General features: G+C 42.1%; 1 protein-coding gene and 1 pseudogene across 1 annotated transcript; one reads left to right on the top strand and one right to left on the bottom strand.

The window, feature by feature from the left end:
* Positions 1–7,618: 7,618 nt before the first annotated feature.
* Positions 7,619–9,969, top strand: LOC117016892 (homeobox protein prophet of Pit-1-like). Its single transcript, XM_033096693.1, has 3 exons — positions 7,619–7,727; positions 8,939–9,171; positions 9,624–9,969. The coding sequence occupies exons 1-3, from the start codon at positions 7,619–7,621 to the stop codon at positions 9,960–9,962; spliced, it is 681 nt and encodes a 226-aa protein (XP_032952584.1). The 3' UTR covers positions 9,963–9,969.
* A 3,471-nt stretch (positions 9,970–13,440) lies between these two features.
* On the bottom strand, positions 13,441–14,405 carry LOC117017039 (heterogeneous nuclear ribonucleoprotein K-like; annotated as a pseudogene).
* Positions 14,406–16,054: the final 1,649 nt, after the last annotated feature.

Below are 16,054 nucleotides of genomic sequence, written 5' to 3'. Positions count from 1 at the left end.
GAAAATTCCCTCAGCTTCTGTATGTCTGGAAAGGTCTCTATTCCTCCTTCATATCTAAAGGATATCTTTGCTGGGTATATTATTCTTGGCTCATAATTTCACTCTTTCGATAGTTTGAATATTTGGTTCCACTCCTTCCTGGCTTGTAGAGTTTCTGCTGAAAAATTTGATGATAATCTAATGGGCTTTCCTTTGTAGGTTACCGTCTTCTTCTCCCTGGCTGTCTTGAGGATTCTTTCTTTGTCATTGATTTTTGACAGCTTCAATACAATGTGCCTTGGAGAAGGCCTGTTGGGGTTAAGGTAGTTAGGTGTTCTATTTGCTTCTTGGATTCGAGGATCCAGTTCTTTCCACAAGTTTGGGAGGTTCTCATCGACTGTTTGTTTGAATATACTCTCTGTTCCCTTGTCTCTTTCTTCTCCTTCTGGTATGCCCATTATTCTTATATTGCTCTTTCTGAGGGAATCAGAAAGTTCTTGTAGAGTTCTTTCATTTCTTTTAAGTCTCAAGTCTCTTTCTTCTTCCATCTGTGTCATTTCCAGGTTTCTATCTTCGATGTCACTGATTCTTTCCTCCATCTGGTCATCTCTACTACCTACGCTCGCTATTTCATTCTTCATTTCTTCTACTGAGTTCTTAATCTCCAGGAATTCTATTTGGTTCTTTATTAAAATTTCAATCTCTTTGGTAAAATGTTCATGTTGTTCTTTGATTGTGTCTCTAAGTTCATTAAACTGCCTTTCTGTGTTTTCTTGCATCTCATTGAGTTTTTTCAGAACTGCAATCTTGAATTCTCTGTCATTTAAGTCACATATTTCCATATCTTTAAGTTTATTTTCTGGAGACTTTTCATTTTCTTTCTGAGCTGTCTTGTTGCCTTGGTTATTCATGGCAATTACTCATTTATTATTTCTTTTCCTAGACATCTACAAGAGTGTGTTCTGCAACAGGTTGACAGGAAGAGGTCTTTCTTTTGTTTTCCAGTACGTGTTGGTAGAATGTTTTATTTTCTCTCCAACTGCAGCCTGTTTTTCTCTCACACACTATAGTGTTGTTTTCTCTGCACTATTCCAGCTTTTTACATAATGGGGGGATTCCCTGGAAGGCGGGCTTCTCCTCTGTTAACAGTTCGCCTGGATCATAGAGTACTGCTTCCCTGTGGTGATGCGGAGAGCTTTAGAAGTCCCAAAGTTCTTCCTGCACCAGATTCAGACCCTGTGTATTTCAGCAGTTCTGTTTACTCCTGCAGGGATCCGCCCAGATAGGTAGGGACAGGGGCAGGGTGAGTTGTGAGAGGTGGCCCAGAACAATGACGGCGACCACCATATAGCCAGTCCTGCTTCCACGGCTCCTTCCCCTTTGCCGGAACTATTTGGGCTGTGAATTTGTGTCTGCGGATCACAGTTCTCAGAACTGCAAATATTCTGTTCTTTTGATCTGACACTGCTACTATTCCGCTTCTAGCACTGGGCAGGTGGGGGCGGGGCAAGCTCTGGGAGGGAAAGGAGGGGGCGGCTAGTCTCAGTGCCTAAGGCTTCCGTTCTCTGCATAGCAGTGAGGGCTTAAACCACCGTTTGCAGCCTTCTTCCCTCAGTCTTTGCTCCGAGGTCTTTGCCATGAGCATTGGGTTCAGCCATGTTATATGCTGTCTCCTCAGCCCTGTGGGCCATAAGCAGAGCCCTAGCAGTCCCAGTTCTTCCCTCTCCCGCAGTTGCAGTAGTTCCAGGATGCAGCGAGCTCAGAGCACTGAGCTATGTCTGCGTCCTGTGCCCGCGGGGCCCCATCTCCACACTTCTCCCTTCCCTCCTCCCGGGCTCATGCAATTTGCCAACCTTTAGGTGAATTCAGTAGTGAGCTTCTTGGTCTTGCCTGTCTGCTGTGCAGGGAGTCCTTTGTGGAGTTATAGTTGTTCAATTTGTTGTAAATTCCAGGGGAGATTTCCAGAGGCTCACCTCATGCCGCCATTTTTTTCAAATCCTATATCAACATCTTAACGGTGTAGTTTAATACACACTTCCCAGAATTTGATAGATAAAGCAGTTAATAAAAATAGATGGCAGAAATTTTGTTTAAATGATGGATAAATTTGATTTAAAAAAATAGACATATTAAAATACATATATTTTCATTATGTAATAGAGAATACACATTCTTCTTTTAAGTCCAGAGAAGAATTTCAAATATTGGTTATTTTCTTGGCTACAACAAAAACTTATATAGAGTCCCCAAATATTGGTTTCATGGGGTATATTCTCTTACAGCCTTCATCACAAAGCCAAAAATTAGAAATTAAAAATCAAAAGGTAAAAAGACAGAAGGTCCGGGGGTTGGGGGGCGGGAGATGAGGGTAAGGGGATCAAATATATGGTGATGGAAGGAGAACTGACTCTGGGTGGTGAACACACAATGGGATTTATAGATGATGTAATACAGAATTGTACACCTGAAATCTGTGTAATTTTACTAACAATTGTCACCCCAATAACTTTTAAAAAAACAAACACGGTGAAAAAAATGTCCAGTTGTTAAAATCTAGAACCGTGTTCTTCATAATTCCTATATCAAAAAGAAAACAAACCAAATGATTTATAATTAAAGACAAATGACATCCAGAGAACACTGGATGTAGCTGTTCTTATATCAGACAAAATAGATTTCAAGATAAAAAAGTAGCAAGAGACAAGATGGACCTATTAAAATGAAAAAGGGGACAATTTACAGGAAGACATAATACTTAATATATGTGCACATCCAACTTGGAATCCCCCAAAATACATAAAGCAATAACTAACAGAACTAAAGGGAGAAACTGACAAAAATATAATTATAGTAGGGGATGTGAATACCCCATTGACAGCAATGGATATACCATGTTTCCCCAAAAGTAAGACCTATCTGGAAAAGAAGCCCTAGCATGATTTTTGAGGATGCTCATAAGATAAAATAAGCCCTAATGCATCTTTTGGAGCAAAAATTAATATAAGACCCGGTCTTATTTTGGGGGAAATAGAATAGGGCTTATTTTATATTACAAACATCCTGAAAAATCATGCTAGGGGCTTATTTTCCAGGTAGGTCTTATTTTCGTGGAAACATGGTATCATCCAAACAGAAAGTAAATAAGGAATATCAGCCTTAAATGACACATTTAAGCAAATGGACATGATCAATATTTATAAAACTTGTCATTCCAAAACAACAGAATATATATTCTTCTCAAGAGCACATGGAACACTCTCCAAGATAGACTATATATTGGGGTGCAAAACTAGTCTCAACAAATTTAAGAAGATTGAAATAATCTGAAACATATTTTCCAACAACTGTATGATACTGAAAATTGACTATAAGAAGAAAGCTGGAAAAAACCCACAAATAATGTGGATATAAACATGCTACTTAACAACTATTGGGTCAAAGAATAAATAAGAGATCAAGAGATACACAGAGACAAATGAAAATGAAAATATGACATATCAAAATTTTTTTGGATGCAACAAAACCAGTACTAAGAAGGAAGCATGTAGCATTACAAGCATACCTCAAGAAACAAGAAAAATCTCAAATAAACAATCTAACATTATACCTTAAAGAACTAGAAAAAAAAGAACAAACAAAACCCAAAGTCAGTAGAAGGAAGGAAATAATAAGAATTAGAGTGGAAATAAATAAAATAGAGAAGAAAAGACAATAGAAAAAGTAATGAAACAAAGAGATGTTTCCTTGAAAAGGTGAATAAAATTGACAAACCTCTGGCTAGACTCACTAAGAAAAATGAGAAGAGACTCAAATAAATAAAATCAGAAATGAAAGAGGAGAAGTTACAACGGACACTACAGAAATACAAAAGATTATACAAGAATACTATGAAAGGCTATATGCCAACAAATTCAATAATCTAGAAGAAATGGACAAACTCTTAGAAATATATAACCTTTCTAGACTGAACCATGAAGTACTGGAACACTTAAAATAGACTGATCTATAGTAAGGAAATTGGAACAGACATCAAAAATCTCCTCCCCACCCCACACACACACAAAAAGGCCAGGACCAGAATGCTTCCCTGGTGAATTCTACTAAAATTCAAAGACTTAATACCTACCCTTCTCAAACTCTTCAAGAGGAGGGAATACTTTCTAACTCATTTTACGAGGCCAAGATACCCTGATAAACATACGAGGCAATGTCAACACACAAAAAGAAAATTACAGGCCAATATGTCTGGTGGACATAGATGCAAAAATCCTAAACAAAATACTAGCAAATTGAATACAACATATGAAAGGATAATAAATACATCATGAGCAAGTGGGATTCATTCTAGGGACACAAGGATAGTTCAATATATGCAAATTAATGTGATATACCACACTAACAAAAGGAAAGATAAAAATCTCAATCATTACAACTCCATCAGGTAGGTGGAGTCGATCCTCATTATTTGTGGGTTACATATTTGCAAATTCAGCTACTCCCTACAATTTGTTTGAAACCCAAACACCGATACTCTTTTGCAATGCTCTTTGGCGCGTCCGTGGTTATTTACAGCCATGTGCGTGCACAGAGGCATGAAACATTTGAGTTGCCACATTCCTAGTTGAGGTCAAACAAGGCAACTGCTCTGCCTTCTTGTTTCAACTCTCATACTGTATACAGGAGACTTTTTGCATTCTACTTAGTGCCACTAGTTTGCACACTTTTGTGCTTTTGGGGGAGTGGGTAATTTTGCTGTTTGAAATGCATAAATGCTGAAGTGTTGACTGGTGTTCCCAAGTGCAGGAAGGCCATGATGTGCCTTATGGAGAAAATATATGTGTTAGATGAGCTTTGTTCAGGCAGGAGATATAGTGCTGTTGGCCGTGAGTTCTATGTTAATGAATTAACAATATGTATTAAACAAGGTATCTTTAAACAGAAACACACATTCAATAAGGTTATGTATTGACCGGTTAACAAAAATGTTGTGTCCAGATGCTGACAGGAACCTACTTCCCCCAGGAGCAATGGTTCAATATTCACTAATTCAGTGTTTGTAGTGACTTTATGCAACATAACTAACCAGCTCAAATAAACAGAATCAACTGTATTAATTTCCCCAGGACACAAAGCTGAGGCACAGCGATATTAAGTAATAAGCTCAGGATCACATAACTAGTATGTAGAAGAGCTGGGATTTGAAGCCCTGACAGTCAAGCTCCAGAACCTATACTCTTCCCCACCACAGGATTCTGCTTCTTACAGAATGAGAGATTCCTGGGTGTCAGGCTTCTTAGAAGGTCAGGGTTGGGGTGGGAATCAGGCTGCCCTGGAAAAACAAATGCCTCTAAATATCCCAGCCTCCTAAGGGATCATGATATTCTGGAATGTCAAGTTGAAGGTATAATATCTCAATGTCCTCAGGGAGCAGGGTAGTGAGTCAGAGTTTCTTTGTGATATATCAAAGTGTCCTAGGAAATTAGGCTGTCCTGGATGGCTGGTCAGCGTTCCCTTATAAGGTTAGGGTATCTTGAGGTAGCAAGGCGTACTGGAATTCGATGTTTGCTTGTGGGGCCAAGTTGACTACATGTTACTGGGTCTCAGGAAGTCATAGCTGTCATGGGGTTCAGGTTGCTCTAGGAGGTCACAGACGGTATATCTTGAGGTACGGGAGAGGGATTGGTGTCTTGGATCAGTGCTTCTCAACTTTAATGTTGTTATGGACTGAATATGTCTTCTCCCAGTTCGTAAGTGGAAACCCTAACCCCAATGTGCTGGCATTTGGAGGTGGGGCCTTTGGGAGGTGATTAGGGTTAGACGAGATCATGAGGATGGGTCTCATCTAAGAGTAAGGGTCACCAGAGCTGGTTCACTCTCTGCCTTGTAAAGGAAGACACAGGAGATGGCTGTCTGCAGCCCAGGCAAAGAGCTCTCACCAGAAACTGAATCAGTTGGCACCTTGATCTTGGACTTCCCAGCCTCCAGGACTATGAGAAATAAATATCTATTGTTTAAGCCACCCAGCCTTTGGTATTTCTTTATGGCAGCCTGAGCTGCAAATGTACAAATGTACATTCAGTGTTTCTGGGGATCTTGTTGCAATGCAGATTTCGATTCAGTAGGACTGAGGTAGGGCCAAGATTCTGCATTTCTGAGAAGCTCCAATATGTTGCTGATGCTTTTGATCCATGGACTGTATTGTAAGTGTCAAGATCCTAGAGGATTATGATGATTTTCAGTTTCGAATTGTCAGGGTGCTTTTAAAGGATATGTGTAAAGGGTTAGCATGACCTTGGGGGATCGGACTGTTCTATGGGTATCATGTGTTCCAAGGGAGTTAGGGTGTCCTCATTGGGTCAATGTGTCCTGAGAGCTTAGAACTTCATGGTGGGGGCAAGGGGATCTTTTAGTAGAGGTGAAATGTTCTGGGTTTCAGTGTGTCCTAGAGTATCCGAGTCCTGGTGTATCAGGTTGTCTTTAAAGTGTCACAATGTCCTAGGGATGTCAGAATATACTTCCTGGGTCTATGTAAGAAGCAGAGTGATGTGGGGGTCAGGGTGTCCTGACTGCTCAGGGACTCCAGGTGTGTCATGGTTCCCTTGAATAATCAGAACTTCAGGATGTCATGGAAATCGGTCTCCTGCAGAGTCCTGAAGTCCGAGGGGGTCAGGATGCACCAGGAATCCAGATGCTCTTGAGGATCAGGATTTTCTGAAGCTCTGGGTGACCTTGGAAGGTCATGAAGACCTGGGGGTTCTGGTGAATGAGGAGGTGACATTTGGGGGAGGAAAGCAGTGAGTACATGAGAACCCTGGTGTCCTAGAGACTCATCGTATGGTTCAGGTTGATCAGAGGAATCTAGTGTATTCTGAGAATCAGAGCTTCCAGGAGGGGCCAGAACGCACTTGTGTTTTTCAGGGTTTTCAGTTTTCTAGCAACAGGCCCTTGGGTGTCCCCCACAGGCTGAAATGCCAGGCGGGCCCTGCTCCTGGCCCCCATCTGCTCCCCCTCCCCCGTGGTGGGGTTCTGAGGAGGGGTCTTAGGAGAAAGGCATTTTCTCTTCCTTCCGCTGCCTGCTCCCAGGAGAGGATTTAACAGGACAAAAGAATTTGGTCCTCTGGGAATACGAGCTCTTGGCCCCAGTCCCTGGACCCTCCAACAGAGCACCTTCCCTCATCCGGCTTGTGATCCTCCCCTGAGGATGGGGCTTTGGTGACCAGGCAGTGATTGGATGGGCCCACAGGGCGAGGAGGAGGTCACTCCTTCAAGACTCAGGGAGAAAGAGGTGGTGTGGGATTGCAAGCTGGGAAAGTAGGCAGCTGAGAGCAAAGAGGGAGCACGGCATACCGGCATACCAGAGTGAAGGACAGGGAGAGGAAAGTAGAGACAGAAACAGAGAAACAGGGTGAGGGCAAGACAGAGAGAAAGAGATGGTACTCAAGTGAAGGAACGGGGGATTAGAAAAAAGCAGAGATTGAAAAAGACAAAGATATCTATATCGATTTCCACTCAGAGAGACGTATAAACAGAGGGAGAAGGAGCGAGACAGTAGGCGTAGACGGGAAGAGCAGGAACAGAGAACCGACCCAGAATTAGAGACTCAGGGGCACCGGACACTGGACTGTGTTTGTTGTTAGACATGGAAGCCGAGGGGAGGGCTGAGCAGGGTCAGCAAAAGAAGGGGCAAGTTTGCAGCAGCCTCTGGCCTGAGAGCTGCCCAGCCGCTGGGACTCAGACCTCCACGGTGGGTGAGTGCATCTCTGGGGTGATCCTAAGGAGGCCGCAGGTGTGGGGGCTCCATGCCTGGGCTCCTGTAGGGCACTGGTTTGCCACAAGGAAGGTGAAAACGAGAAATAAAAGCCAGAATCCTAGAATGTTAAAACCACGGGAACCTTAGAAAGCCTGGGCAACTCCTTCGCTTCACAGACTGGGAGACTGAGGAGGCCCTGGCGTGGATGAGCTGCTGAATAGCACACATCGTGGCAGGGCAGAGGCAAAGCTGAATGTCTCCTCAGTCCTGACCTCAGAGTTTGCCCGTTGCACTGCCTTCTCTGAGGAGGGAGCTGGACGGGCCAATGTGAGGAAAGCAGGGGACCAGTGGCTCAACGCAGGTGTGTTCCCAAGGTAGACAGTGAGCACTGGGTGGGGCCACACCCCGGGTCCCCATGGGGATGGGGGCCTCCTCTGCAGACATCTCCTTTTCTCAGTGTGTGCCTTCCAGGTGTTTCTTTTTGCTCCCTGTTCTCTCTTCCCCGGCTGGCTCTCAGACTAATTAGTGTGGGGGCTTAGGGAGCCTGTGGGAAGGACAGGCAAGCCTTTCCCACGAGCTCAGGTTCCTGTAGCCTAGAGGCCCGGCTGGGCCGGAATAGGAGAGAAGATGAAATGTACATGAGGGAAGGGTGTGTCTGAGTGGAAGAGGGGGAAATATTTCATCCTCCCAGGTGAGGGGTGTAGGAGGATGGGAGTGATATAAAGAAGGTTTAACGTGGATGTGAGTCTGAGAGCAGGGATGAGTCTGAGAGAACGAGACAGTTTGTTAGGATGTCAGAGCAGACGGAAGATCCACAGGGTGAGACCCAGCAGGGTGGCATGTGTGCTCAAAGAGGTGAAAGGCACATGAGGGCATGTTCCATGGGATATATCTGAAGAAATAGAAGAGGGACGGGCGTGCACTGGGGAGGTGAGGCTGACAGAGCGTGAGTGCCCACGAGGTGAGGTGAGTCTGAGAGGTGTACCCTGTGTGGAGAGTACAGCCTGGGTTAGGAGACTCAGAGGGGAAGCAGGGCCAAAGCTGAGCTGTCTTCAGCTAGTTGTGAAAGCTGAAGGATTTCCGGTCAGAGCAAAATGTATGAGCAGCATAGGGGCACTGAGTAGAATCTGGGGGAAAGCAGCATATGTGGCTGGGGGTGGATGGGCAGATCCACTCGGCAGCAACCTCTCCCTTCCCCTCCATCCTCAGACACGAGCACTCAGCCCTACAGAAACCTCTCTGGTGTAGGAGTGGGGAGACCAAGGCTTTCCCCTCAAGGAGGACAGAGGGGTCACCCGCACTCCCGGCGCCGCCACCGCACCACCTTCAGTCCAGCACAGTTGGAACAGCTGGAGTCAGCCTTTGGGAGGAACCAGTACCCCGACATTTGGGCCCGAGAGGGCCTGGCCCGGGACACAGGTCTCAGTGAGGCCAGAATACAGGTGATGCCCCAGGATCCCCCCTTCCTCTGGGAAGAAGTGCGGTTTGGGGGCTCAGGAACTACTGAGACACAAATTCTCATAGGCGTTATAACCCCAACCTGACATTCATCAGAACATAGCCTCATCCATCAGTCCACATAACCTCATCCTCCCCGGGACTGCCACTTGAGTTTGAGCCTAGTTCTAACCTAATCTGCCTTGAATTTCAACACCTACCTCCAACCTTAATAGTGATGTGAATTCCAACACCCAAGTTGAGGGTGTTGGTATGGGTCTCTCTGTCAGTGGCCTGGCTCAGACATGCGTTCTGGAGAGCTTTACTTCCTCGGAAGATGTGGGAGAGACTTATGCCTCGTACCTGTACCTTCTGTCATTGGGGAGGGGGGCTGCATGGGACAGTGCCCCCTATTTAAGAGCAGGGCTCTCATGTGGCTATTCTCCTTACTCCTCAGGTCTGGTTCCAGAACCGCAGAGCTAAGCAGAGGAAGCAAGAGCGGTCACTGCTCCAGCCCCTGGCCCATCTATCTCCTGCAACCTTCTCTGGTTTCGTGCCCGAGTCCCCTGCTTGCCCCCACTCCTACTCAACACCATCTCTACCGGTGACCTGCTTTCCTCATCCTTACAATCATGCCCTTCCCTCTCAGCCCTCTACAGGTGGTTCTTTTGCTCGACCCCACCAGTCTGAAGATTGGTATCCCACCTTGCACCCAAATCCTGCTGGTCATCTGCCCTGTCCCCCACCTCCATCCATGCTTCCTCTCAACCTTGAGCCACGAAAGTCCTGGAACTAAGGTCAAATAGGTGCTGATAAGGTAATTCCCCAGACTGTGGCCCTCGCGACACACAGAGAAAACTAGGTGGCTTCCTTTCCTCCTAAGGCTAAAGTAGAAATATGTTGAGGGGCAGCTCAGAGATTGGGAATTTAAGAAGGGAGATCATGATGAAGACTCATTGGGGTGATTAAATGAGAGAATTTAGGGAGGCGGACCGACTGGAAGATATACGTACATCTCCATGGAGGTGACTGGAGAAGAGTGGTACTGATGGAAGCAATTGTTGCTGCTGGTGGATGGAAATGGTTGAAGGAGATAGAACTTGCAGGGCTTCACTCATTGAGATCATGATTGAAGGTCTTCATCCCAGCTGTTTCTAGCTGATTTCAAGAACAAAAGTCATTAACTTTTGTTCATTCTATCCTAGAAATATCTCTCAAATTTATTCTTCTCCTTTCCATTCCAGCAGACACTTCACTTTTTCTGGCCCCTGTTTTCTAATTACCTTCGTTGGTTGCCTTAGCTCCAGTCTTTCCCACTTCCAACAGACCTTGCAAATCCAATCGTCAAAGAATGTCTCTTCAATGTCTTATAAAAAATAAATAACATCTGATTCACTTGGCCTGTAAGAGTCTTCAACATTCATGTTTTAACATATGTGGTTTCTGATAGAGAAGTTTCATTTGAGCAATCTTTCCCAAGAGCAAACTATGAGTCTTGAGGATCTTAAGAACTCCTTCCCAGGAAAGAACCCTCTGTGAAGGGCCTTGATCTGAGCCCTCCCAACAGAAACATCGTGTGGCCTAGTGGGTGGCACCATTTGGTATATCCACATTGCTTCTAAGGTACTTGTTTTGCTCATTACTTATTTATGTATAGGCCTGCCTTACTTATTGGCAGGTCTGTTGAAGAATTCTGAGTAAACAAGTCTCTAGAGATGAATATGCATGTCGTTTGTAGTTTCTTATATATACTCATATTATTAAAAAATTCTGGAATCAAAACTTCTATATTACACATTTTCACTCCCATGTAATTACGGCCTTGGGCCAGACTGCCTTCCAGAAAGATTATATGTACCAGTTTGTAGGTCTCCAAAAGTACCTGAGTGTTGGTTTCAGCACATGCTTGTCAACCTTTATCATTTTTGACAATTTGTTAATTGAGAATGAAGTCTCCTTGTTACTTATTTTTAAGTTTTCATTCAATCAATTTCTAGGGAGAGTTAAAATAGTTTCATGTTTATTGGCAATATCCGTGTTTTCTTTTCTGCATTGCTTCTCTGAGTTATTTGTATATTAATATAGTTATCTTTTAATAGTGTTTGAGAGCTCTTTGTGTAGTGGGGATATAAATGCCTATTCTTATATGTTGCAACTATTTTTTTACCTTTTCCTATTTGTGTCTGCGCCTTTTTAAACAAGGGTTTCCTGGGAGAATTAAGACCGAATGCTGTCGGTACCTACTGTATGTAATGAATTAACTTCTGTTATTAGTATCTAGAATGCTACCGCTTATGTAGAATTGGTAGAATTGAGAAATAGCCAATCACTTCATTTTTTGTGTTCTGTGGTTCAGATGAGGAACCTCTGGTGAAAAACCTCCCCTGTTTTTACTGGCTTCACCCATATTTTCTGCATTATTTGGATCAAAATATTATGCCTTGAATGATCTGAAATTTATTTTAGTATGTACAGTAAAATAGACATGTAATTTCCCCTCAATCACCTGGTTTTTTTCAATATAATTTATTTAATAGTCAAATATTGATTTGTAAAATCATATTTTTTCGTATACTAAGTTCTCATATATACACGGGACATTTGTAGACTCCTAATTCTTTCCCATCAATCAACATCTCTATTCTGACACCAGTACCATACTGTTTCAATTACAAACATTTAAGGATTATTGATATCTTGAAAGTGTTAAGGTTTCTTTTCCAATGCTCTTTGTAACAAGTCAATGCAAAAGAAAAAGTTCATATATATATATACACACACACACACACACACACACATACACACACACACATACATATATATATCATATATGTACTCATATATGATATATATATTAACCCGGATTAATCTTGAGCACAAAAGCCTCATGTTGTGCAAAAAAATTATTTTCAAAGAAATACCTTCAATATATCATTCCATTTATATAAAGTTTGAAATATGCAAAATAATTTTGAAAGTGACCAAAAATTTAAATATGTGTACTTTTGCATATTATATATTAGGAGACATATATATGAACTAAACTTTGAGAACATACAATATCAGGAGGGAAAAAACACAGTGTGATCCAGGAGGAATACACAGTGGTATCCAATTCTTCTAGGGCACATTTGCATTCGTTACATTAGTTAGTCCTAAGACTTTTTGGAATGTCTGAAATATTTCATAGTAATTATTTAAATTAATGATCTTGTCCATTCCCTATCCAACTGGACATCATGAGATAAACAACATTAATAGTGTGTATCTGTCCACACTATTTATACTCATAGAAAAATATGCATAAAGACACTAATATTCTTCCTTTTAAAAAATAAAAATGGGATCACATATATATATCCCTTAATGTGTGTGTGTGTGTGTATATATATATATATATGGTCAATACACAGTAAACAAAAAATGGTAACTTCCATGGCTGAAAGTCCTTTTATTTATTATTTTATTTTATTTTATTTTAGGCTCACTAAATTTATTTTTTAAATCATAAACCATTTCTTTAAAAAGAGCATTACATTCTGCACACTGCTCTGAATAGTTGCCGGGGACATATGGACTGTTGTTCCTTTTCCTTCATTTCTCCCCCGCTCCCAACTGTTACAGTACCACAAAGAAAAGTGTTCACAATAATCACATAGGGGTAATTTTCCCATTTAACTAACAATGAACAAAAATTCAAATTCACTCACTCTGCTGCTGTTTCAAAATTTCATTGTGGGGCTGGCTCGGTGGCTCAGGCGGTTGGAGCTCCATGCTCCTGGCTCCGGAGGCTGCCGGTTCGGTTCCCGCGTGGGCCAGTGGGCTCTCGACCGCAGGGTTGCCGGTTCGATTCCTCGAGTTCTGCAAGGGATGGTGGGCTGCGCCCCTGCAACTAGAAACGGCGGCTGGACCTGGGGCTGGGCTGCGCCCTCCGCGGCTGGGATTGGAGGGACAACAACTTGACTTGGAGGGGGGGCCTGGAGGTACACACTGTTCCCCAATAAAGTCCTGTTCCCCTTCCCCAATAAAATCTTTAAAAAAAAAAAAATTCATTGTGAGTGTTTGCACGCTCTCCCCTCCCACCCTGTTTGTAAAGAACTAAAATAGTACATCTGGTGAACAGCAAAGATTTCACTACACCTCTTGCAGAATACCTAGGAAGCAGAGGATGTTGGTTTTTTAAACAGAAGCAGATAAAAAAAACAAAACAAAACTGCAGGACTCCTTCATTTCTTCATTAGTCTTAGAAAAACTTTCCGAAATACAGCTTCACACTATAAAAAACAAAGAAAAAATATCTTGCGGTAGAATCCTTCAACATCTGCATACTGCTTCACACTGTTCTGCAGCAAATACTGTGCATTCTGGATCTGCCCCTGTGGTCCTGTAAGGGTAATGGTCCGATCTTCTGAAACTTCCACAGGCTCATCGATAGTGATCAAAGTTCTACACTCATGATGAATTTGTTTAATCTGCTGACCACCTTTGCCAATAATGGATTCAGCCAAATCTTTGGGAATAGTTAGTAACTTGGTAAGTAATAATAGGTCCACCAAATTGGGATCGTAAGGTTGTGCACATCCCTTGATGGGAGACTCTGATGTAAGATCAAGGATGATCTGGATGCACTCTGCAACCCTATCAGGTTTTCCTCCAATAAGAACGACTCTGTCAGCAGAATGAGGACAGCACTCCTGGAAAAAGCTTGATTGTTGTCGGAGTGTTCTCTCAATGTTCTTTGATTTTAGCACCTTTGACCCCAATAATTCCTCCTGCCAGACTCTGATAAACCAACACTCTCACCGAGCAGTCAAAGTCGCTTCCTTTATAGTGTTGGTAATTTAAGCCTTCCGCAGCATCAGATTCGAGCGGGAGCTGGCTGGTGGCAGTGGGTGATGGCAACTGCAGGCCCTCTTCCAAGGTGGGGATGATTTTCTTCAGAATTTCTCCAATTGTTTCAACATCAGCACTGATAGTCAATGTGTGCTCGGGCTACTGCTGTCTGGGGCTGAAACACTGACACTGTCCTTTGTACGCAAAGCCTGAGTATACTTGCCTCTTTTTCCAACCACTGTCCCGCATTCTTGCTCTGAAGCAGAATGCATAATTCAACCATCTCATCAATGTTTCAAGATCTTTTAAAAGCTTGTTCCTCTTCCATATCTTCTGCAGGGCATTTACCAAATTCACCACTGGTTTTGGTGTTGGAGAAGGTTTCCTCTGGCTGTTCAGTTTCCATTTTCTTGGATTAAATGGACACACCAATGTATAGGCTGTAAACAAGTGGGACATAGGCAGGATGTGGAGGTTGGTGCCGCCGAGAAACAGAGGATAATCCTGAAAGTCTTTTAAAAAGAAGACCAGAAACCATAAAACTCCTAGAAGAAAATACAGGAAGTAAATTTGCAGACATTACCCTTAGTGATATTTTTACTGATATATCCCCTTGGGCCAAAAGAAAAAATAAACATGTGAGATTACATCGAACGAAAAAGTTTTTTCACAGCAAAGGAAACATTCAATAAAACAAAAAGGCATCCTACTGACTGGGAGAAGATATTTGCCAATGATACATCCGATAAGGGGTTAATATTTATAAAAAAGTCATACAACTCAACACCAAAAAAACAAATAATCCAATTAAAAAATGGGCAGAGGATAGGAAGAGACATTTTGTCAATGCTTTTTCTGCATCTATTGATATAACCATATTATTTTTATAATAGTTTTCATTTTGTTAATGTGGTGCGTTACATTAATTAATTTGTGGATATTGAACCAACCTTGCACACCAGGAATGAATCCCACTTGGTGGTGCTCTATGATCTTTTTAATGTATTGCTGAATTTGGTTTGCTAATATTTTGTTGAGGATTTTTGTGTCTACGCTCATTAGGGATATTGCCCTATAGTTTTCTTTTTTTGTAGTGTCTTTGTATGGTTTGGGGATCAGGGTAATAGTGGCCTTGTAAAATGAGCTTGGGAGCCTTCCTCCTTCTGGATTTTTTGGAATAGTTTGAGGAAAATAGGTGATAATTCTTTTTTGAATGTTTGGTAAAATTCACCTGTGAAGCCATCTCGTCCAGAGGTTTTGTTAGTTGGGAGCTTGTTCATTAGTGATTCAATTTTGTTGACAGTAATCGGCCTGTTCAGATTTTCTATTTCTTATTGATTCAGCCTTGGAAGTATGTATGCTTCTAGAAATGTATCCATTTCTTCCAAATTGTCTAAGTTGTTGGCATATAGTTGCTCGTAGTATTTTCTTAAAATGTTTTGTATTTTTGTGGTGTCCGTTGTCAGTTCTCCTCTTTCATTTTTGATTTTATTATTTTGGGTCCCCTCTTTCTTTTTCTTGATGAGTCTAGCTAAAGGTTTGTCAATTTAGTTTATCTTTTCAAAGAACCAGCTCTTGGTTTCATGGATCTTTTGTATTGTTTCTTTGGTCTCTATTTCATTTATTTCTGCTCTGATCTTTATTATTTCCTTCCTTGTACCCATTTGGGCTTATTTTGCTGTTCTTTTTCCATATCCCTTTGGTGTAAAGATAGACTGTTGATTTGAGATTTTTCTTGTTTCTTGCTTCATTGTTTCTTTAGGTAGGTCTGCTATGAATTTCCCTCTTAGGGAATTGCTATGAATTTCCCTCTTAGAACTGCCTTCACTACATCCCATAGATTTTGGGTCACTGTGTTCTTATTTTCTTTTGTCTCAAGGTATCTTTTGATTTCTTCCTTGATTTCATTGTTGACCCATTCATTATTTAGTAACATGTTATTCAGCCTCCATGTATTTGTGTGATTTCCTATTTTCTTCTTGTCATTGATTTCTAGTTTCATAGCACTGTGGTCAGAGAAGACACTTAATATGATTTCAATCTTCTTAAATTTAT

Source organism: Rhinolophus ferrumequinum, chromosome 24 (genome assembly GCF_004115265.2).
Source record: "Rhinolophus ferrumequinum isolate MPI-CBG mRhiFer1 chromosome 24, mRhiFer1_v1.p, whole genome shotgun sequence".
NCBI classification, from domain to species: domain Eukaryota; kingdom Metazoa; phylum Chordata; class Mammalia; order Chiroptera; family Rhinolophidae; genus Rhinolophus; species Rhinolophus ferrumequinum.
The sequence above is the reverse complement of the archived record's forward strand: the minus strand, read 5'-3'. Positions and strand labels throughout refer to the sequence as shown.